Source organism: Crinia signifera, chromosome 6 (assembly GCF_055691185.1).
Source record: "Crinia signifera chromosome 6, ASM5569118v1, whole genome shotgun sequence".
Classification (NCBI taxonomy): domain Eukaryota; kingdom Metazoa; phylum Chordata; class Amphibia; order Anura; family Myobatrachidae; genus Crinia; species Crinia signifera.
Genome location: NC_139222.1, coordinates 41,068 through 64,377, shown reverse-complemented (window position 1 = coordinate 64,377; position 23,310 = coordinate 41,068). Strand labels below are relative to the sequence as shown.

Sequence of the window (23,310 nt, the reverse complement as noted above, 5' to 3'; positions counted from 1 at the left end):
CAAAAAATACCAGTTGGGTGCATGACAGGACTCAGAAGGGAAGGAGTGATTTTTGGATTTTGCAGCTCAGATTCTGGTGGAATGAATGGTGGGTGCTATGTGGCATTAGCAAGACCCCCGAAGCACGGTGAAATGATGTACCTAATAATCCATAGATGTGTGGTATATATTGAAACACTCCTTTATACATAGGCCGGGTTTGTCGGGGCAAGTTTCACAGTGGAAAATAGTTTCCTTTCTTATTCCCTTTTTATAGCAAACTTTGCACCTTTTTTGTGTCCTGCCCTTTCTTGCAGTGGAGGGGATTTCGTTGGGAAAATGCTGCCCTGGTACAATACGGGGGCCAGTACTAGAAGTACTGGGGCCCTCTGCCTGCTGGTTCCCAAATATTAGGCCCTTTATGACTTCCTCTTGAAAGTGCATAAATGTCCCCCTCTGGCCGGTAGAACGGAATAGCACGTAAGCGTTATACAGTGCCATCTGGATGATATACACGGCCAGCTTCTTGTACCAGATATTTGTTTTCCGCAGGGCACTGTACGGCTTCAGTACCTGATCTGAAAGATCCACTCCGCCCATGTACTTATTGTAATCTAGGATACAATTTGGTTTTGAGGTGTGGGTACTGGTACCTCGTACAGGGATGGAGGTGGTACTGTCTCCATGAATTGTTGTCAGTATAAGGACATCCCTCTTGTCCTTATATTTGACCAACAACATATTTTCGGTGCATATTCCCCTGCTTTCACCCCTTCTCATTACTTGGGCAATGTGCGTTTTTGGGAGGCCTCTTTGGTTCTTACGCACAGTACCGCAAGCTGCTGTACCTCTTGAACCAAGGGCCTTAAACAGGGGGATGCTGGTGTAAAAGTTATCCACATAGAGGTGATAACCCTTATCCAGGAAGGGGTGCATTAAATCCCAGACAATTTTTCCACTAACACCTACGAGGGAGGGGGGGCATTCTGGCGGTTCAATTCTTGAATCCTTCCCTTCATATACCCTAAACTTGTGGGTGTACCCTGTGGTGCTTTCACACAGCTTATACATTTTTATGCCATACCTTGCCCTCTTACTGGGAAGGTACTGGCGGAATTTAACCCTTCCTTTAAAATGTATAAGGGACTCGTCGATGCTAATACATTTATCAGGGATGTATAGCTCTGCAAATTTGGCACTGAAATGATCAATGACCGGCCTGACTTTGAATAGCCTGTCAAAGGTGGGATCATCTCTGGGTGGGCACTGTGCATTATCGGTGTAATGTATAAATTTATGGATTGCCTCAAAACGAGTCCGAGTCATGGCCATACGGTAAAATGGGGTGCTGTACAGAACATCTGTACTCCAATATTGCCTAATTTGTGGCTTTTTTACTATGCCCATATGAAACACCAGACCCCAAAACGTCATCATCTCTACTGCATCTACAGGGGTCCACCTAGCAAATGATGACGTGGGGTTTTGAGCAATAAACTGCTGGGCATATAAATTAGTTTGGTCCACCATTAAATTTATAAAATCATCAGAGAAAAATAATTTGAAAAAGTCAATTTCTCTGAGACCTGTGGAATCAAATTGGATTCCTGGCATGGCCAAAAACTCAGGAACCTGGGGCTCAAAATTGTCTGGTGGTGGGGTCCATACGAGATCAATTATTGGGGGGGGGGGGTCTCAGCTGCTCTACGGGGGCGTCTTTGAGGGGGTCCCTCATCACCAGAGGAGGAAGAGGAGCTTAAGACGAATCCTTCAAATTCCCCGCTTGCCTCACTGGCTGTGTCAGAATCAGAAGCAAGCATGGCATATGCCTCCTCCACTGAATACATTCTTCTGGATGACTGGGATGACATTTGGGATGACATTTGGGATGACATTGAAAAATTGAAGGGGTTAAAAAAACAAAAAAAAAAGGTCCTGCGCCAAAAATTGAGCACAGATGTTGGTCAGTAACGTCTGTCACTGAACAGCGCTCAAAGGCAACAGGAATTTGATCAAAAAAAAAAAAAATAGATCAACCCTGTGCCGAAAAAGCTGATCAGTGATGTACGTCACTGATCAGCGCACAGTGGCCACAGGACACCCACAAAATCACAGTGTGTGTAAAAAAAAAATTAAAAAAAGACCACACAGCACCCACAAAAAAAAAAAAAGGTGATCAGTGATGCGACACTGATTACCAGTGAGGGGCAGCAGGTGCACAACCTTTGGTGCAACTGGCAGCAACTGACAGGTATATATAAAAAAAAAAAACCTCTGCGCCCCCAAAAAGTTGCTGATCACCTCAGATATAGTGATCAGCACAAAAGGCGGGGGTAGCAGACACAAAATATACACTCTCTATCACTCTCTGTCACTATCTCTCTCTATCTCTCACTAGGCCCTTATTCTGGTCTGTGCGGTACGGCCCGCGTGCGGCCGTACCGCCGATGTTTTCGCTCTGCACATGCGCAGAGGTCATTCTGCGCATGTGCAGGGGAATTCGCCGCACAAAAATTTCATACGCCGCAAAGGGGGCGTATAGGGGCGTGAGGGGCTTAATACCCTCATTTCCCTATGCATACGCCCCGCGTTTCATGGGCGTTCCCATGCAAACGCGGGGCGTATGCATGGTAATGAGGCTATGACGCCAGTGATGGGGGCGGAAAGCTGACATCGCAGGATGTCAGCTCTCCGCCCCCATACAAGCTTTCACACGGACGATTGTCCGTGTGGTCTAAGCTTGCGTGAGCTGGTGGAGCGTGCGGCCCTGCCTTCGATGGTCGTCGACCATCGAATGCAGGGGGCAGCTCCCACCATGGTGGAGGCGTACGCCCCACCATTTTCATGCGGATCGCCAGCCGTCCGCGTACGGACGGCCGTGGCGATCCGTCTTGTAGGCGGGGATTGGTTTGTGCGGCCGGAGCAACGTATGCGGCTCCGGCCGCACAGATCAGAATAAGGGCCTATCTATCACTATCTATCACACTGCAGCAGCAGCACTGACAGTTATATGTATAAAAAAAAACCTGCACCCCCAAAAAGGGGGGGGTAGCAGACACAAAATATACACTCTCTATCACTCTCTGTCACTATCTCTCTCTATCTCTCTATCTCTCACTATCTATCACTATGACACTGCAGCAGCAGCACTGACAGTTATATATATAAAAAAAAAACCTGCACCCCCAAAAAGGGGGGGTAGCAGACACAAATCTCTCTATCTCTCACTATCTATTACTATCTATCACTATCTCTCACTATCTATCACTATGACACTGCAGCAGCAGCGACAGTTATTTATATATAAAAAAACCCTGCACCCCCAAAAAGGGGGGGTAGCAGACACAAAATATAGCTCTCTCTGTCACTATCTCTCTATCTCTCTCTATCTCTCTCTCTCTATCTCTCTATCACACTGCAGCAGCAGCAGGAAGTCTCAGGAAGTCAGATCCAGGAAGCGTCCAGCACGCTACAAGCAGTGATCAAGTGATCAGGTAAGGTATTTGCAAGGATCAGGTAAGTATTAGCAAGGATCAGGTCAGTATCACGGCAGATAGGCACGGTGACCGCTCTGCACGCTACTCCAGACCGGAATGGCGTCTGCAGCGCAGTCACCGTTAGTTTAAATGTCGCGCCTTGGCTGTGATTGGTCCGTGGGTCCCACGGACCAATCACAGCCTTGGGGGCAGGTGGGGTGAGGGTGGGGTGAGGTGTCATCGTCACCGATGACCCCCTCATGCCCCCTGACGCCCGGCGGTGATTGACACCTGTGTTACCAAGCGTCTGATTCGCTGGTAACACAGGAAAACGCTGTGAATGGCTGTTCACACTGAACAGCCAATCACAGCGATCGCCGACGGGGGGGCGACATCGCAGCCCCCCCTGGGCATGCAGGGACATGTCTGCTGTCAGGGACAGCAGACATCGTCCCTCTGTCACTGCGTCTCGAGACGCAGTGACAGTTTAAAGTCATGACGTATATATACGTCATGTGTCGGGAAGTACTTCCCGGCCATGACGTATATATACGTCAAATGTCGTGAAGGGGTTAAATGGTCTTCAGACCAAGCGCTGGCAATATGCCCTGGTGCCTTCCCTTAGCGTCTGGCTGGAGGCCATGGGCTAAATATAGAATACTAGTGGATGGCGGCACTCAGAAAAAAATGAAGACATCAGACCGGATTAAACCGACGTTTCAAAGCCCTCTGGCTTTTTTTATCAAGGTGCTGGTGTAGAGACAGACTCTACACCGGCACCTTGATAAAGAAGCCAGAGGACTTTGAAACGTCGGTTTAATCCGGTCTGATGTCTTCATTTTTTTCTGAGTGCCGCCATCGACCAGTATTATTATTATATATATATATATGTATGTATGAAGAAGAAAAGGGGGGTTTCAGGGTGCACTTAACCTTTTCTGCTTGAACAGAATCATTCAGATATAATAAAACAATTTAATATAAAAACTGCCCAAAGGGCATAGCAGTGTACAATAAAGGTTTGATTCAACAGTGAATCACAGGTGAAAAAAACAGGTATTTCAATACTCCCATAAGCCCAACGCGTTTCGTCATTTGCATGACTTCGTCATGGGCACGATGCGACAGTTGAATGAGATGATCACACAATTATGAAAGGAGACAGAATTCTCCAAGGCGGTACAAAATAAAGCGAAGCTCATTCTCAGGTAACAATAATACAAATGACCAGAAGTCCACTGGCTGCTGTATATATTATATGGAATTACAGCACTTCAGGTTCTTTAAGGCGAAAGAAGCGGCTTTCAAAGACTATATATATAGTTTTTTGCTTGATAGGTCCACAAATGGTATTTGTGATCCAATGTAACAGGTGTACACTGCTCAGCTCCAAACATAGCTTTGTAGAATGCCCGGCGATCTCCGAAGGTGAACTGGCAGGGTGCCTGCCCAAGGGTGACCCTAACCCCTTGATGAAGTCTTAAGTGACGAAACGCGTTGGGTACTGCCTGCTGACTCCTCCTAAATAGATAAGTTATGCTTTTATACCCCATCTAAAAACTTTTTTATATCCCCTCCTTCTTTTAGCGATATCACATGTAGGCAATCTTACACAGCTTTGCATTTTTTCATATTGCTGTTTTTCTATGTAATTTTTTATTATACTGTTTGTTCCTATAATAGTGCTATTGTGCATTTTTTATATATATATAAAATAAATTCTTATATGTTTTAACAAGAAACACGTTTCTTATAGGTATTTGTAGTCGCTTACACCTCTATCCAATCCATTGTATTTTTTATGTTACACCCCTTACCAAGGTGTTTATCCTTAGTTAGCTTACACCCTTTTTTCTAAAGGTTTACCTGCATTTTTCTATTACTTAAACTAAATTGTTCAGGACACAAGTGGCGCCCTACATCCCCTTTTCTCTCTGGATAGATATAGATCTATATTTTATTCATTTTAATAAATTGTATAAAGCTTTGAAATTAAACAAAAGTGTCGATTATACACCTGTTTTATGGTGGTGGTGGTGACACATACAAAGGCACACTCTATATCTTTGCTGTATATATATATATATATATATATATATATATATACACACACACACACATATACACACACACACACACACACACATATATATACATACACACACACACATAGATATAAATAAACTTGTTTAGTTGGCCGGGCACAACCACTGGATGTAGTTGCTTGTCGGGTGCCTTCGTCAGGATTTAGTACAGACTTCTATGGTGATGAACACGTCACTCCAGACCCATGTCAATTTGTCAATTCAAAGAAAGACTTTATTGAGATACAGCAATGTTTCAATACTTGCATATTTTCATCAGGCTCAATGTAAAAACACACAGACAACAATTATATACCCTTCAGGTGTGTATCTCGTGTGAGGGGTGTTAACTCTCACGTAACTGTGTGCTTGGAGATACCGGTCAAGAGAGGCCCCGCCCGTCGGGCGTCGCCTCCCATGCAAAGGTAAGTTAACCCATTATCGTGCATCGCAAATTAAGCATCAATCGGTCATAATAAACTAGCAAACCTAATAATACAAAAACAACCAGCATTATGAGGTAGTAATTGGTAACACAGAATTATACAGTGCAAACAATTATGAAGAATCGTGATAAGACAAAGTAAAATACAAACATGTGAATACATACATAAATCCTACAACATGCTTTCCTAATATGAATGAACTACAGCAACACCGGGAGCTATTAATCATTATGAACTTATAGCAATGTATTAATACCTGAAAATTCGTTAAGGCCTTTTGGTGCCACTGTTCCTAGCTTAGCAATCCAACGGGCTTCGCATTTCAATAATTGAAGTCCGCGGTTGCCTCCCTGAATGGACGAGGGAATGTGGTCGATCATCCTATATTTCAAGGATGAGAGAGCGTGTTTGGCTAGTAAAAAGTGTCTAGCGACCGGTTGGTCGCTAGATCCTTTGTGAAGTGCTTTCCGGATAGACGACCGGTGCCGTCATCCGTTCCTTAAACGGTCATTCGGTCTTTCCTTTGTAGGAAAGACCGCAGGGACAAATAATTTGATATACTGTAAAAGGCGTATTGCAAGTCAATAGGTATCTAATAGGGATAGGCCTACCTGTCTGTGGGCGGTTGAATGAAGAACCCGAAATTAAGAAGCTACAGGTAGTGCATGTACATCTTATGCACCCTACTCTGCTGGATTGTCTTACTGTGGACACTGGAGACGCATCCAATTTAACTAGAATGTCCCTAATGCTTTTGGATCGTTAATAAATGGGTAGAAGTGGGGTTTGGGTCAATCCCAGTGATGGATCTGCCTGTATTAAAGGCCAATGCTGGCGTACTATGTTGGTAACTGTGGGGCTATGTTGGTTACCCATGGTAACCGTTCTCCAGAATAACGTATTGCGGTCCAGGGCCAGTACTTTTTGTTTAGTGGCTTCAAGTTCAGCCGCGGGATAACCCTCCTGGATGAAGCGGGCTATGGTTTCATCCATTTGATTTAAGGCAATGTTAGTATCAGATACTATACGTTTAACTCTCAAAAGTCGAGAGTAAGGAAGACTACGGATAGTAGATCTGGGATGAAAACTATGATAGGTACTTGTGTATTTTGGCGGCGCCCATCGCATCGCATACCATAAGGCATACGATGGTATGCGATATGACGCGATATCGCGCGATATTGTACAATGCCATACAATTTTAAAATTGTGTGGCATACAATGCGATGCGATTAAATATTGTATAAGCACCCTAATGGGTGCTTACAATGTTAATTGCACCCCCACGCCACCCCCCCACTATAAACGTGAACCCGAAGCGTGGCGAGCGCAGCGAGCCCGCGAGGGGCGACGGTACGCATCACCTGACCTTTTCATACCCCCACTATCCACGTCGGCGTGGAGTTGAGAATAGATAGTGTGGCGAGCGCAGCGACGAGGGGTCGCGGATACCTGTGAAGCCCGTGAGGGGACTCCGATACCTGTGAAGGTATCCGCTGCGTTTGCCACGCTTCGGGCTCGGTGGCTCGCCACACTTTCTATTCACAACTCCACGCCGACGTGGATAGTGGGGGTATGAAAAGGTCAGAGGACGCGTACCGCTGCGCTCGCCACGCTTCGGGTTCAAGTTTATAGTGGGGGGGGTGGCGTGGGGGTGCATTTAACATTGTAAGCACCCATTAGGGTGCTTAAAAGCATCCTTTAGGGTGCTTATACAATCTTTTATCGCATACGGGGCAAAAATTGCGTCGCATCGCATGCCATCGGGTGCATGGCATGCGATGCGATTAAAACATCGCGCGATGAAGATCGGCGGCGCCGCCAAAATACACAAGTACCCTATGACACTCCAATAGGTTGTTCCTATGGTTTAGCAAATAGGCTCGTGGAGAGGACTCCCTCTTTAATGGTGATTCGTACATCAAGGTAAAGGATCTCACTTTCACTGAAGCAATATGTAAATTTGATCGGACTGTCACTATTGTTCTGAGTGTCAATCAAGGTAATCAAATCATTGGGCAAACCTTGCCAGAACATCAGCGCTGGCGTCTCAATCTCCGTCGGCGGGGCGACGGGAACTCTGTCCATCTCCGCCTCAGGGAGACAGACAGGGTTAGGGGGGGGGGTGCGGGCAGGCGGCGGGGACCCCGGGTTACCACCGACAAGCCGGCGGTGACACGGGGGAGCGTCTGGAAGCGCCGTCGGAAGGGGACGTGCGCGCGCGTCCTCTACTCGCTATGCAGATGGCGCTGGCGGGGGATGGCGGCTGGCGTCGCCATCGCCATCCCCTGCCAAGATGGGACCTGCTCCATCTGTATGTAGCGATTGTAATGGACAATTCTACCTGCAATCGATGGGTCATTGAAAAACAATGCTTGTTCCAATTCAAACATATAAATATTAGCATAAGAGGGGGCTGCCGCCATTAACTGCAGGTAGAATTTGTCCCCATAGACGAAAAAATTGTTAGTGAGAATCATCGACATTAATGTTACCACAAATTCTACATCAGGTCCCTGATATAGAGAGTTATTACACAGAAACGGTCTCAAAGACGCCAGTCCCATTGGGTGTGGGATCGACGTATACAGCGCACTAACATCAATGGTAATTAGGAACACTTTGTCATGCAACACTGGAATCTTTGACAATTGTTTTAACAACTCAGCGGTATCCAACAAGTATCTGGGATGACCTCTTATGCAAGGTTGCAACAAACTGTCAACATAGATCGATGTCGGTTGCATTAGTGACCCTCTGGCAGCCACAATTGGGTGGCCCGGAGGATTCACTATCGATTTATGGACTTTAGGAACACTATAGAATTGGGGCACCATCGGGTGTGTTGGAAACAATGCGTTCTTAAGTGCATCAGAGATCATACCATCATTGACAGCTTGTTGTAAAACAAAAAACAGCATCAGGCAGAGGGTGTTAATCTGATATTAGAGCAGTCCACATATTAGGCAGGTATTAGCAGTCCAGCGTTAGTGGTATTAGTATCTTTACCACCTCCTCTGTTTGTGCAGGCTGGAGAGCATCAGGCAGAGGGTGTTATCTTCAATCCACAAAAAGGTATTCAAAGGAATGAACTGGAGATGCAGCACATTAGCGGTGTATAGTTCCCAGTAAGCCGGCCGGCAGTACCTTTTAGTGTAGGCAAAGTAGATTGCGATCTGACGCGTTTCCCCGCTTCCTTGTGTAGGCGGCTTTCTCAAAGATCAGGTGATCTTTGAGAAAGCTGATGCTCTCCAGCCTGCACAAACAGAGGAGGTGGTAAATATACTAATTACTATTACAAGTAATACCACTAACGCTGGACTGCTAATACCTGCCTAATATGTGGTCTGCTCTAATATCAGATTAACACCCTCTGTGTGTGTATATATATACGCATTTTTTATCCTTCATTTTATATGTATATTTTTTTGTTGTGTTTAGGGTAATCCCAATGTGTATTGTGATATCTCTTAATTATATATGTTAATTGTTTGGTATCGGCCGGTACCTTTGTGATTGATAATTAAATTATTTTTAATATTTAAAAAATGTTTTTGTCTGTATCTACATATTCTAAACTGGTATAAAATATATCCCTCAAATCCAAGCGCTCTCTTACACTCCTGTTTTTTGGCTCTTTCTTGTAGGATTGGTTATCCTAATAAGTCATGTTACCATATAGGCATATAGATATTGTTTTATACCATCATTAATGTAATGTGATTTTAACCATAGTATATTATATGTATGTGTATATAAAAATAGGAATAGCTTAATAATTAGGATATCAGAGTTTAATGTTTAGACATCGTAGTATAGCTTTTGGGTTTACTAAATAATATAAATGACCACTTTGTAACATATCAAATGCAACTGAATTCATTTAGGAGACAAAATGTCTAAGGCATGCTAATTAGCAGATAGAGATATGTGGATTCCCCCAGTTACATAATACTTATTAACCAAGTATAAACAAAGTAATGTACTTCACACCCCAGGATGCAAATAACAGAACAATAAGACAAACGGGTATTTAAGGATATACTATTTAGCACAGACTGTATATGTCTTGCTATTGTCTTGTTATACTGCGGGACAGGATACAACCGTTTAAACTGGGGTACTTCAAAGGAAGACTAGATTTTATGACACCTTGAGTCTTGGGAACCAACATTATCCCATGGGAACAGGCAATTTCAATCACTGAATTTGTGATATAAGGAAAGAGACAGATAGATCAGGCACTCTCACACACACTGACACACATACAGACGCACATGGACAGTCAGCAAGAAACCCATTCAGTGAGTCAGGAGGAGAGATGTGAGACACGAGCAGGAGAGAGAACGGAACCGAAGCAATGGGCTGGAGTGAGAGACTAACAGTAAATATGGTAGTTATGAATGTTCGTTCATGGCAGGGGTCTTCAACCCGTGGCCCGCGGGCCACGAGTGGCCCACCGAGTTGTTTTAGGTGGCCCGCAAGTGAATTGCGTTTTTTTTATTAAATGCCGTGCTGATTAAAAAAAAAAAAATCCTTCGCCGCGCTGTCCCCTTAAAATCCTTCCGCGCTCTGTCCTCTTAGCAGTGGGACGTGGCGGAGGTGAATGTGCTGGCTGGGGCGGGCGGGACTGTGCGCAGACATGCGCATTGTGTACTTCCTGATGCCGCGCACCCGTCCCGCCCATGCCCTTTCAGACAGCCGGGAGACTGGAGTGAGTGTGACAACCACCGGCAGCCGCGCACCTGTCCCTGCCTGCTCCTTGGCTGTTAAGACAGCCACCGCCGCCAGCAGCAGCAGCAGCCCTCTGAAGGAGACCTCTGCAAGGGACACTAAGGCAAGTGTCTCATGAGAGGGTGATGCCAGCTAGCTACCGCGGTGCTGACTAGGGGGGCTGGCAGTGCAATGTGGCCCTGTGTATGGGGAGGGGGGGCTGGCAGTGCAATGTGGCCCGGTGTATGGGGAGGGTGCTGACTATGGGGGAGGGGGGGCTGGCAGTGCAATGTGGGGCTGACTAAGGGAGGGCAGGCATGCTGTGCAGTGCAGTTCTGACTATGGAGGGCAATACTAGGGCATTTTGTGAGGGACACTACTGGTGGCATTTTATGAGGGACACTACTGGTGGCATTTTGTGAGAGGCACTGCTGGGGGCATCATATGCATAAGCAGGAGTATTGGTGGCCTTATAGTGCAAGGTGCAATGGGCATCATGGTGTGTGGCATAATGTGCAATGGGCATCATGGTGTGAGCCATAATGTGCAATGGGCATCATGGTGTGAGGCATAATGTGCAATGGGTGTCACGGTGTGTGGCATAATGTTCAATGGGCATCACTGTGTGTGTCATAATGTTCAATGGCCATCACGGTGTGTGGCATAATGTGCAATGGGCATCATGGTGTGTGGCATAATGTGCAATGGGCATCACGGTGTGTGGCATAATGTGCAATGGGCATCACGGTGTGTGGCATAATGTGCAATGGGCATCACGGTGTGTGGCCTAATGTGCAATGGGCATCATGGTGTAATGGGCCTTCATGTTTATATGTCACTGTGCGGCCTTTAGACAGCCAACTTAAGCGTGGAAGGACAACAACCATTCCTGCGGTAACCAATGTCTGGTCATGCAGGTTGCAAAAGTGAGGTGTCAGGTAATTTTTTCCTGCTAGTTCACACTCTTATAATTAGACCACGCCCCTTATAATTAGGCCTTCGGCGCACGCAATTTCTTAAATACCAAATTATGTATGGGGGGCTGCATTTTTATTACGTTAGCACTGGGATCCTAATTGTTTAGAAATAGCCCTGGTGCAGACTATATATTGGGGGCAGGGTTTATGTGTATGGACAGCTGTGCCAACTATCTATGCGGGGGCTGTGATGTCTATCTATGAAGGGCTGTGCTAAATACCACAGTAGAGCTTAGTGGCCCTCGGGCTTCATTGAATTTTTTAATGTGGCCCAAACTGTCTTAAAGGTTGAAGACCCCTGGTTTATGGGTATAGGTATAATTTATGTCAGTATCGTAGCAGTCTGTCTGTCAATTGTTTAATGTCGTTTTATGTAATATAAGCAAGGAGGCGTATATAAATATATATATAATAGCATATACATCAATTACTGTGTTAATGTATTCTGTAATGGTTTGTTTTGCCTGTAAATAAATATCAGACTTTCTGAGCTAAAATTGCAAGTCTTGAACTCTCATATTTTGGGAATCAGGTTATGAGTAGTACTCTGCATATTGTATTGTAAAGTCTATTAGAATATAATTGCAGATGTCAAATATATATGTTATATCAATACAAGATATAATAAATATATTTTATATAATATTTCACTCTCAATAATTATCATTGGGATAAGAGAGAGATATGATTCCTAAAACTCAACAGTCAGCAGCTGGATTTGAGAGATCTATCAATAATTATAAATATATATTGTCATTAGCGCTACTATCTCCCCCCTTTTTTCTTTGTTGTAAAAAAGTATTCAAATCTTTGGAAAACTTCACAGTAGGGTCAGCATTAAGACAACGATAGGTAAGTGTCTCATTCAAATGTGCCATAACTTGCGCATGATAGTCCCTAAGATCCATAATCACCAGTGCTCCACCCTTGTCTGCTGGACGGAACACCAGTGATTTGTCATCTGATAATGTCCGCAATGCATTACCTTCCAGTTTACTAATATTGCTACGAGTGGGGGAATGAGTCTTACTAGAAGATAGAACTTCAAAGTCGGTTACTTTAGAGAATGTCAAAATAGACTTATTGTGTGATTGCGGGTCAAAGGCAGATTTGGGCATAATCTTACGTAGTTGTTTTGGAATAGTGTCCATTACGGATAATGGTGTACTTACAGTCACGACAGGTGCTTTCTGAGGGCTGTTGAAATACTCCTTCAGACGCAATGACTGAGATAACTTATGGTGCTCAATGGTCCATTGTAAGTCATTATGGCGAGTAGATGGAATAAATGATAATCCTCTGGAAAGAATGGACTGTTCTGAATTTGTGAGTTTATGGGATGACAAGTTCAGGATCACACTTTCTTCGATTTGGGAGGTTTTCTCCCTACTTTCCCTGTTCCTTTGGCCGCCCTGCCGGGTAAATTGCCTACATCGTCTGTGCGTGCTCTTGTCGTCACCCCTAAAGGGATCAGTGTTTTACGATTTCAAGGTGTTGGCCACTGTTGTCACTGCTTGTAGAATTAAATTCAGTGGAACTGGGTTGTTGTTCAAATCTATTGCGTCCACGGCGGAAAAACGGTTTCTTGTTTTCTCTATCGTGGTAAGGGTTTGTCCAATGATAAGCAGAAAGGGAAAAGATGGTCTTTTTTTGGGGCACAGAAGGAAAAGAAAGAGAAATTCAAGTATTTTTGTAGTGTTTTAAAATTAAATTTTTTATTTGTCTGCTTTAAAACTGCTTATCCCGTGATATGTTGGTGCAGTAAACTAAAATGTATTAAAAACCGGTGTCAGTGTGTCTTTATTTAATCTTCTGATTTGATTTTATCCAGAGACGTGTGTTGGAACTATTTTAGACATCCAAATACATTATCTGATCATGTGTACTCTTGCAGACAATTCCTGCAGGTATTGATACAATGGCATGTATTCAATGCTCCTATGTCGCCGTAAATAACGGTGAGTGTGCATGTTTTTTGGAGAGTGGTGAACTTTTCTCTCCTATTTTGTGCTTCCCTGTATTCAGCTCTGTTGCTTTTCCAAAAATATTTTGCGAAGCTAACTCAGTTCACCCTGCACTTCTCCCCAGGTCTGTTCAATGGGGATTTTAGTGTCTCTATCAAAAAGTGTATTCAATGCACAAATTGCGAGTCCTGCTGGTTTCTTTTTTTAGAGATGTTCTCCATTTTTCCCTCGGCATCTTTTTTAGGTGAACTGTAGGGCTATCTTTGTTAAAGTTGTTATTTTTTATGGCTTATAAATTAAAAAAAATGTACTCTAATGTATTTATTGCAAGTGCCATAATGCTGTACTTCTATATTAATTTATTTGGAATAAGTTATTTTAATGGTAACCAATATGAAATCATTTTGGAATGCTCCTAGTAATTTCCCATGCTTCCTCTCTTCTTCCTCACCTAACCCCCAAACAGGCTTTTAAACACGCTAACAATTATAAAATAAATTAAATAAAAACACAGGGCAAAGAAACAATGCTAAAAGCACAACACACGGATAAAGGCCAAACAGAACAAAAAAGTCCACAAATGCGAGGAACACGCTGCTGAGATGAACACCCTGCTCAGGAATATCCCAGTCTGACCAGCTCACGTGGAGAGCAGGAGAAAACAGATGTCTCCAGTTACAGCTCTCCCATTTGAACTCGCATAATTATGCTAAGTTCGCAAAAGGGGCTGGCGAGCTGGCCACACGTTGAATACTGAGGAAGTCAGAAATGAGGAGATAAGAAAAAGTGCCGAGCGCTTCAGGGAGATCACAGGGACACAGAACAGTGAGCGGTGAGCCAGACTCTCAAAAAACATTGAATACTCCTCAATGTTTCCTCAGTGGGTTATACTTGTATCAGATTCCCTCTCATCTATTATTCCTCTATGAACATATTTGTGAATGTTTGTATCAGAGGGAGATAAGGGAATGTAGAGAGACAGATTGATGTTTATACATTTTGACTGTCTTATCTTATTTTGCACATGTGATAATGTATATAATTTATTCTGTTTAGCAACACATAACTCTGGTTTTAATTTGATTGTTAATTCTTAGTTTGGGATTAGTGACCTTTTCAGCATCTATGTTATTCAACGCTCGTAGATTAATATAGCGCAAGTACAACGTTACTATTGACTGAATAATCTTACGCTAGTCCTTTAATATAATCTATACCTATATTGGTTATAGTTTGTGGCTGCGGTATTATTCAGTATAGTGTGAGTACAGCGTCATTATTGACTGATCAAAAGGAGATATATATCAGCGTTGTTATTCAGCTTGCTCCTTTAAGTATTAAGACCTTGCTGCTGAGGAGGAGATTTTGTATTGGTGCCTACTATGCTGTCATTGATACAGCTGACGTCCTCTTATCTCAGCAATAAAACGTTTCTAGACATCCGCTTTAAAGTAGTGACAGTTTTTAGCCGTGGCTTGTGTCATTAGACATGCATCTGGTGTGTATGGCTTGGTACAATCTGTGTACAGACCAGGGATCTCATGGATCTAATGGTCACAGTTATTATTGGTATAGCGCTGTATTGCTAGTTCATAAAGCGGTAAGGATTTATCCATATTTAATTGTGGTTTAATACCTTTGATTATCCGTTATTTATACAGTTGATGTTGTTATGTTTATTGGTCTTATATGTTAAGTGAATACATGTCTGTCAGTAGAGCTTATAAGACACGTGGTTTTTAGCATCTGTTTGTATAAAGTCTCACGGTTTCGTTTTAAAGAGCAAAAAGCATTTTATGAATATGCTGCTGAATATTAGTCTAATATGTACAGTTTTCCACTATTATAATCACAGCGCAGTATACTTTACACACACACTGTTAGGTAACAATTACACTATTTGTTCATATCGTGCTAACAACTTACACTTGTGCCGTGTGTGTTATTCATTTAACAGGCACAGACAGCGTTGCACATATCTAGTGGTTCGTAATGGTAAAGATGCTATATTCTGTGTATTAGGTCTTTCCTATCTTACATAACAAACAAACAATCAATGATACATTTTTATGGACACACTGCCCGTGACGCCGACGAGCGTTTCACAAAGGCAGTTTTATCAAGGAGAACCCGATCGTCCCGCTCAGGGGATATTTAAAGATAAAAGATTTACCAATCATATGCTACATTTCATATCACGTGACGGCTTCAGCCTGTCACGAAATTGCGAATAGGATTCATTCACTGCTCCGCAAGTAGGTAAATAGTGACGTTGAATTTGACGTTGCATCCTCGATCATGTGGTTTAGTCTACCTGTCAGAAGTTATGTTTTGGTATAGCGCAGCTTAATGTATATGTAATATATAATATTGGTACAATCCTCAGATAATTACATGAGTGTGGATTCTTTCTTAAATTGGATAGATTTTACAATGTTTAATTTTGGAATTTTAAAGCGATTGTGGATTAAGAATAAGGGTATGGTGAATTATTCTCTATAAGTGTTTTGTTTTATATATGATTAATATAAGAAAATAATTTTTAAATAATTATAAATGAAGTGATCTTAAAGAACAATAAAATGATACTATAGTAGTGTGATCTTAGATGGTGATCAGATAGTGCTAATTAGTGTGAGTAAAAAATTGTGAAGGTGAAAAAAATGATACAAGAATATTAAAAGTGATAACTACTGTGAAAATACCTGAGATGTTGTGTGCGGTGTTGTGATTGGTTTGGTGTTTTGGATCTATTAGAAGAATATTTCAGTATATAAAGAAAAACAGGGTGTAATAATTATATATATAAAAGTGTAAAGAATGGGAAGGGTGAGGGGGTTTGGTCAGCTGATTTGGAAATATTTAATTTTTGTGTATATACCCTTGAATTCTTATGAGAAAATGTATACATTTTATTGACACTTTGATCAGTTATTAATATGAAGTTGACATTCCAATGGCATTAAAGAAAATGTACATAACTGTTGCTTTCATTTAGCCCATTTGGATATAGGCTATCCAGCATAAAGATCATTTTTGTCTCGGATTGTAACAATTGTTTGTCTATATTGCTACCTCTGATATTTAATTTGATGTGTTTCATCCCGAATGCTCGCAAACCATTGGGATTCCCATTGTGTTGATATAAAAAGTGAGAGGCAATAGGAGTCAGGTTCTTGAAATAGCCTATATCCAAATGGGCTAAATGAGCATTAGGGTATTTATGTAGTGTTCCCGCTAGGCTGTTTTAGCGGGGCTCTGCGCCCTGCCCGATTTTTAAAGGGCAAAATGCGCCCTGCCCCTCTCGCAGCGCCCCGCTAAAACAGCCTCACGGGGAAGCCCAGTGTCGCCATAGACGGCGATGCCCGGCGCTTCCCCGGCAGCATAGTGGCTTCGGAGGGGCCGGTCCCACCCCCTTTGACGATGTCGGCGGCCCGGGCACGCCCCTTTGATGACGCCGGCGTCCTGGGCACGCCCCTTTGATGACGCCGGCGGCCCGGGCACGCCCCTTTGATGACGCCGGCGGCACAGGACCGCCCCCCAGCTGTGGCCCGGTCCGCCCCCTGGCGCCCTGCCCGGTCTTCATCCTAGAGTGAACACTATTTATGGAAACAAATGTCTTTGGTGTTTTTTTTTATTAGATGTGATTTATTAGATGTGTATTTTCATGTTATTTGACACATGTATTTGTATGTACTTTGGCAAATGTATGCCCTTATACTACTTGTTATACACTTTGTATCACCTGATTAACACGGGTGACTTAATTAAGGCTTCACACCCTCTGGAAGGGAGGAGTATGTTGGCTATAAATTGCATGTCTGTAAGAAATTTTTTTATCCTGATGACGAGAATAAATCTCAAAAGATCTTGATGAAACCTGCGTGGTCTCAATTCCTTACTGAAAGACATCAGAGTGCCACCTAAACGAATGTGTGTACATACACACACACACACACATTTATCTGTATGTCAAAATGTTGTCTATATATTCAATTGCATTGTAATTGTGATTATAAAATGATATTCTGTAAATTGCAATATAATTGTAATATATTGTGAAAGTACTAGCCATATACCTCCTTCATCTAAATTGATGTGCTCAGCTTAAATTAGTTAATTGAAAACCTTGCTGCTGGGAGGTATTTAAGGGACACCCCCTGACTAGGTCCAATCGGATGAAACGCGTTAAGCGTGGCTTCATCACCACTGTATGCTGTCTCTGCTTGACTTTGGTCTGAAAGTGATCCCTGGGAACTTGGGCTGCGAAGGTAAATTCCGGATGCATCCAGGCGTAGACCCGGGGATACTGAATGAATATATTCAATGCTGTTAACTTAAATGTATGGGAGCATATTTTCAAAGTAAAGAACTATTTTTACGATTAATTTATTTGGCACTCCTCTATTCTTCTCTTCACAAAATATACATACAGTTGTGCTCATAAGGTTACATGACCTAGAATTTGTAATTTTTCTGGCCATTTGTCAGAGAATATGAATGATAACTCACAAACTTTTCTTTCACTCATAGTCAGTGGTTATGTGAAGTCATTTATGGTCACACATCTGTGTTTACTCATTGTAAATCATAATGATAATCATCAGTATCAGAAGATTACCTGATACTTATGTGTCAGAAGCCCTCCGGACCTCTATTGCTATACTGGACCATGTGGCCACGGTAACAGATCTGTTTGTGTTCGCTTCAATTACGTGGGTGCTTAACATTCCTAAAGTTCAAGCACAACCCAACCACCTCAAACACTATGAGGCTGATGTATCCTATCTCCCACACAGTAACAATATGTGACTCTTTACTGTAATAAGTGTTTATTACTCACCTGTGATGATATCCACATACGTCTCTTCTTTTCCCTTCATATCAGTCACATACGTCTCTTCTACATCTATATATTCTACCTTAATATTACTCAGATACGTCTCTTCTTCTCCCTCTGTATCTTCTGCCTTCATATCAGTCACATACGTCTCTTCTCCTCCCTCTGTATCTTCTGCCTTCATATCAGTCACATATGTCTCTTCTTCTCCCTCTGTATCTTCTGCCTTCATATCAGTCCCATACATGTCTTCTCCCTCTGTATCTTCTGCCTTCATATCAGTCACATACGTCTCTTCTTCTCCCTCTGTATCTTCTGCCTTCATATCAGTCACATACGTCTCTTCTTCTCCCTCTGTATCTTCTGCCTTCATATCAGTCACATACGTCTCTTCTTCTCCCTCTGTATCTTCTGCCTTCATATCAGTCACATACATGTCTTCTCCCTCTGTATCTTCTGCCTTCATATCAGTCACATACATCTCTTCTTCTCCCTCTGTATATTCTGCCTTCATATCAGTCACATACGTCTTTTCTTCTCCCTCCGTATCTTCTATTTTAATAGAAGTCAGACCTGCACCCTAAATCCCCCCCCCCCAAAAAAGGGATTTTTGTAAGAACTTACCGTTTGAATCCCTTTCTCTGATATGGTCCTGGTGACACAGCTCACATTGGGATGTAGGAGGGTCCGGAGGAGCCAGGCACCTATGCTAAAAGCTTTGAGAGGTAGGCTCCTCCCTCTGCATCCCATATTCCTCAGTTCAACTTCCAAAGCCCACTGGAATACATTACCTCAGTACAACGCCTGAACATATTATTTGCACATTTACATAACCAATTATAACATGACATCTCATGAAAACGGCAATACTTACTGAGCGTAAGGGGAGGGATCGCTGTGTCACCAGGAGCATATCAGAGAAAGGGATCTGAACGGTAAGTTCTTACAAAAATCCCTTTTTCTCTATCAATGGTCCTGGTGACACAGCTCACATTGGGACGTTCCAGAGCTGGTCCTTTGGGAGGGTACGCTCAGGTTTGCAGTTCTCATCACTGCTCGCCCAACTGAAGCGTCCTCCAACACCAACTCATGGAACCTATAGAATTTGGTAAAAGTGTAAACAGATGACCAAGTGGCGGCCCTGCTTACTTGCTCAGCTGTAGCCCCATGGCGCACCACCCAAGAGGCAGCAACTGACCTGGTGGTATGTGCGTTTTTCCTGGCAGGTACCGGCCTACCAACTTTAGTATATGCAAAAGCAATTACTGATCTAAGCCACCTGGCAATGGTCTGTTTTGAAGCAGGCCAGCCTCTTTTGTGTACGTCGTACAACACCAGCAAAGAATCCATCTTACGGAAATCCTTAACTCTGTCCACATAAATGCGCAAAGCGCAAACCACATCCACATTCTTTAATTTGTCCCTCTTCCTGGACCCCTCAGTGGGGTTGAAATACTGGAGGAACAATATCCTGGTTTAAATGGAAAGCAGAAACCACTTTTGGCAAAAATTTAGGGACTTTTCTCAGCACAGCCCTATCATCATGAAAAAACAGGAATGGGGCTTACTAGACAATGCTCCCAACTCTGAAACCCTCTTAGCAGAGGAAATCTCTAACAAAAAAGTGGTACTTGTGTATTATCACGGCGCCCATCGCATCGCAGACCATAAGGCATGTGATGGTATGCGATGCGATGTTCCGCGATGTCCCCTGATGTCATACAATGTTAAAATTGTATGGCATTGTATATGGCATACAATGCGATGCGATTATACATTGTATAAGCACCCTAATGGGGGCTTACAATGTTAAATGGACCCCCACTATGAACGTTAACCCGAAGCGCGGCGAGCCCGCGAGGGGCGGCGGTACGCGTCCTCCGACCTTTTCATACCCCCACTATCCACGTCGGCGCGGAGTTGATTTTATATAGTGTGTCGAGCGCAGCGAGTCACCGAGCCCGAAGCATGGCGAGCCCCGCGGAATACATGTAAAGTAATACGCGTCCGCTCGCCACGCTTCAGGCTCAGTGGCTCGCCACACTATATAAAATCAACTCCACGCCGACAGGGATAGTGGGGGTATGAAAAGGTTGGAGGACACGTACCGCCACAACTCGCGGGCTCGCTGCGCTCGCCACGCTTCGGGTTCACGTTCATACTGGGGGTGCATTTAACATTGTAAGCACCCATTAGGGTGCTTAAAAACACCCATTAGGGTGCTTATACAATTTAACATCGTATAGGGGGCTTAAATCGCATCGCTGTGCATGGCATGCGATGCGATTAAAAAAATCGGGCTCCGATGTGCGATGGGCGTCGTGATAATACACAAGTACCAAAAAAGTTAATTTCCAAAAAGAAATTTTAGGTCAGCCGAACTTAACGGTTCAAACGGAGGTTTTTGAAGACCTGCCAGCACCAAAGACAAATCCCATGGTGCTACAGGTTGTTTGTATGGAAGTTTTAATCTGGTAACCCCTTGCAGGAAAGTTTGTACCTCATCATAGCCACTCTTTTCTGAAAGAAAATAGATAAGGCCGAAATCTGAACCTTAAGTGACTGAAGACTCAGTCCTGAAGAAAAACCGTTCTGTAGGAATTTAAGCAATTTAGACAACTTGAATCTAGAAGTGTGAGCCTTTTGCCGCTCACACCATCGAATATAAGTCTTCCAGACCCTATAATACTTTGCTGAAGATACCGGCTTTCTAGCCTTAATCATAGTACTTATCACCGCCTCTGAGAACCCTTTGTTCTTTAAGATGTCGGTTTCAATAGCCAGGCCGTCAAAGTTAGCTGAGCTATATCCTGATGAAAGAATGGGCCTAGTCTTAGAAGGTCTGGTCGCAGAGGTAGACGCCACGACTCTACTGACAGTCTCTGAATGCTGGAGTACCAAGATCTCCTTGGCCAATCTGGCGCTATCATTATGACAGCAATCCCCTGGGACTTGACTCTCCTCAGTACCCTGGCAAGCATAGGAAAAGGAGGAAAGATGTTTGCCAGTCTCCCTGTCTAAGGCACCATCATATTATCCACTGCTGTCGCCAGTGGATCCCTGTTCCTGGAAAAGAACCTGGGCACTTGATGATTGAATCTGTATGCCATTAAGTCCACCTCCGGGAGGCCCCAACGAGCCACAATCTCCTGGAACACCTGTGGATTCAGCGCCCATTCTCCTTCCAGAAGCCCATCTCTGCTTAAGAAGTCTGCTTCCACGTTCCGTACTCCAGGAATGAACACTGCCGACAAGGCCGGAACATTCTTTTCTGCCCATATCAGTATCTGTGACACTTCCAGCATTGCAATCTTGCTGCGTGTGCCCCCTTGATGATTCAAGTATGCCACTGCCGTGGCATTGTCCGACTGGATTCTTAAAGGTAAACCCTTTAACCTGTTCTCCGCCTGGGACAACGTCTTCCAGACTGCCCAAAGCTCCAGAACATTGATAGGGAGAGCTGACTCCTCCCTGGACCACAGGCCCTGAAGTCTCAAATCCAGAACTACAGCTCCCCAGCCCCTGAGACTGGCATCTGTGATGACCACCAGCCAATCCCATGTCTGAAGAGACCGGCCCCATTAAAGGGAGTCCACCTCTGTCCACCATATCAATGAGGACCTCTTTCTGATGTCAGTTTCACTGATTCTGTCTTCATGGTCTTTGAGTTCCCCGACCAACAAGCCAATATGTTCCACTGAAACGCTCGAAAATAGAACCTGGCGTATTGAAGAGTCTCGAAAGTTGCCACCATCTTTCCTAGCAATTTCAAACATCTCCAAACTGATGGAGCTGGCAAATATAGAATCATTCCAACCACATGACAAATGTCCCTGGCCTTTGATTCCGGGAGAAACACCCAATGTAAATGAGTGTCCAGTATGACTTCCAGGAACGGAATCCTCTGGGAAGGGACCAAATGGGACTTCTGAGCAGCCTGTCGCGATTCTGTAAAAACAGAATAGCCTCGGTCAAGTCCTGCTGCAATTTTTCCACCGACTCTGCTTTGAACAACAGATCGTCCAAATAAGGGATCACTATTATTCCCTTTAATCTGAGAATGGCTGCCATCACAGACATGATTTTTGTAAATACCCTCGGGGCCGTGGCTAGTCCAAAGGGTAGAGCCTGAAACTGGCAATGTAAGTCTCCTATTGCGAAGCACAGTAAAGACTGATGTTCCCTGCAGATGGGGACGTGTAAAATATGCGTCCTGGATGTCCATTGACGCCAAAAATTCTCATTGGTCCAGGCTCAATAGAACCGACCTCAGGGACTCCATTTTGAAATAATCTACCCACAGGTGAAGATTTAAAGACTTCAAGTTCAGAATGGGTTTGAAAGATCCATCTGGTTTGGGTACTAAGAAAAGAATTGAGTAAAACCCCTTCTTTCTCTCCTTCCGCGGTACAGGGACCACCACACCTTTTTCTTAGAGACTGAGTCGCCCCAAAAGGTCTTTTCTGAGACATGCCTCTTTTGGTAAAGGTGTAGGTAAGAACCTTTTTGGTGGTAAATCTCTTAAGTTTATCTTGTATTCGAGAGAAACTACATCCAGGACCCAAGGATCCTGTTCCAATAAGGCCTAAGTGTCCCGGTATTGCAGGAGGCAATTTTTCAGCCATTTTTCAGCCAGAATTAAGACCCCTGGGTCTGAATGTACCATTGAATGTACCATGTGTGCAATGGTACATTCAGACCCAGGGGTCTTAATTCTGGCTGAAAAATTAAAGGCTGCGGCAGAGTATAATTTGGAAGCTGGAGAAGCGCTCAAAATGGCTTCCAGAGTTTCTGCAGTCTCTGTGAATGCTCGGAGAGTTCTGTGGCTCAA

At 43.7% G+C, this 23,310-nt stretch overlaps 1 protein-coding gene across 1 annotated transcript in view; it reads right to left on the bottom strand.

The window, feature by feature from the left end:
- LOC146009827 (uncharacterized) overlaps positions 1-23,310 on the bottom strand; it is a 66,204-nt gene that overhangs the window by 5,663 nt on the left and 37,231 nt on the right. The window contains exon 3 of the mRNA XM_083150345.1: positions 18,483-19,059. Coding sequence (XP_083006471.1) covers positions 18,483-19,059 — 577 coding nt within the window. The remainder of the gene's footprint in view (positions 1-18,482; positions 19,060-23,310) is intronic.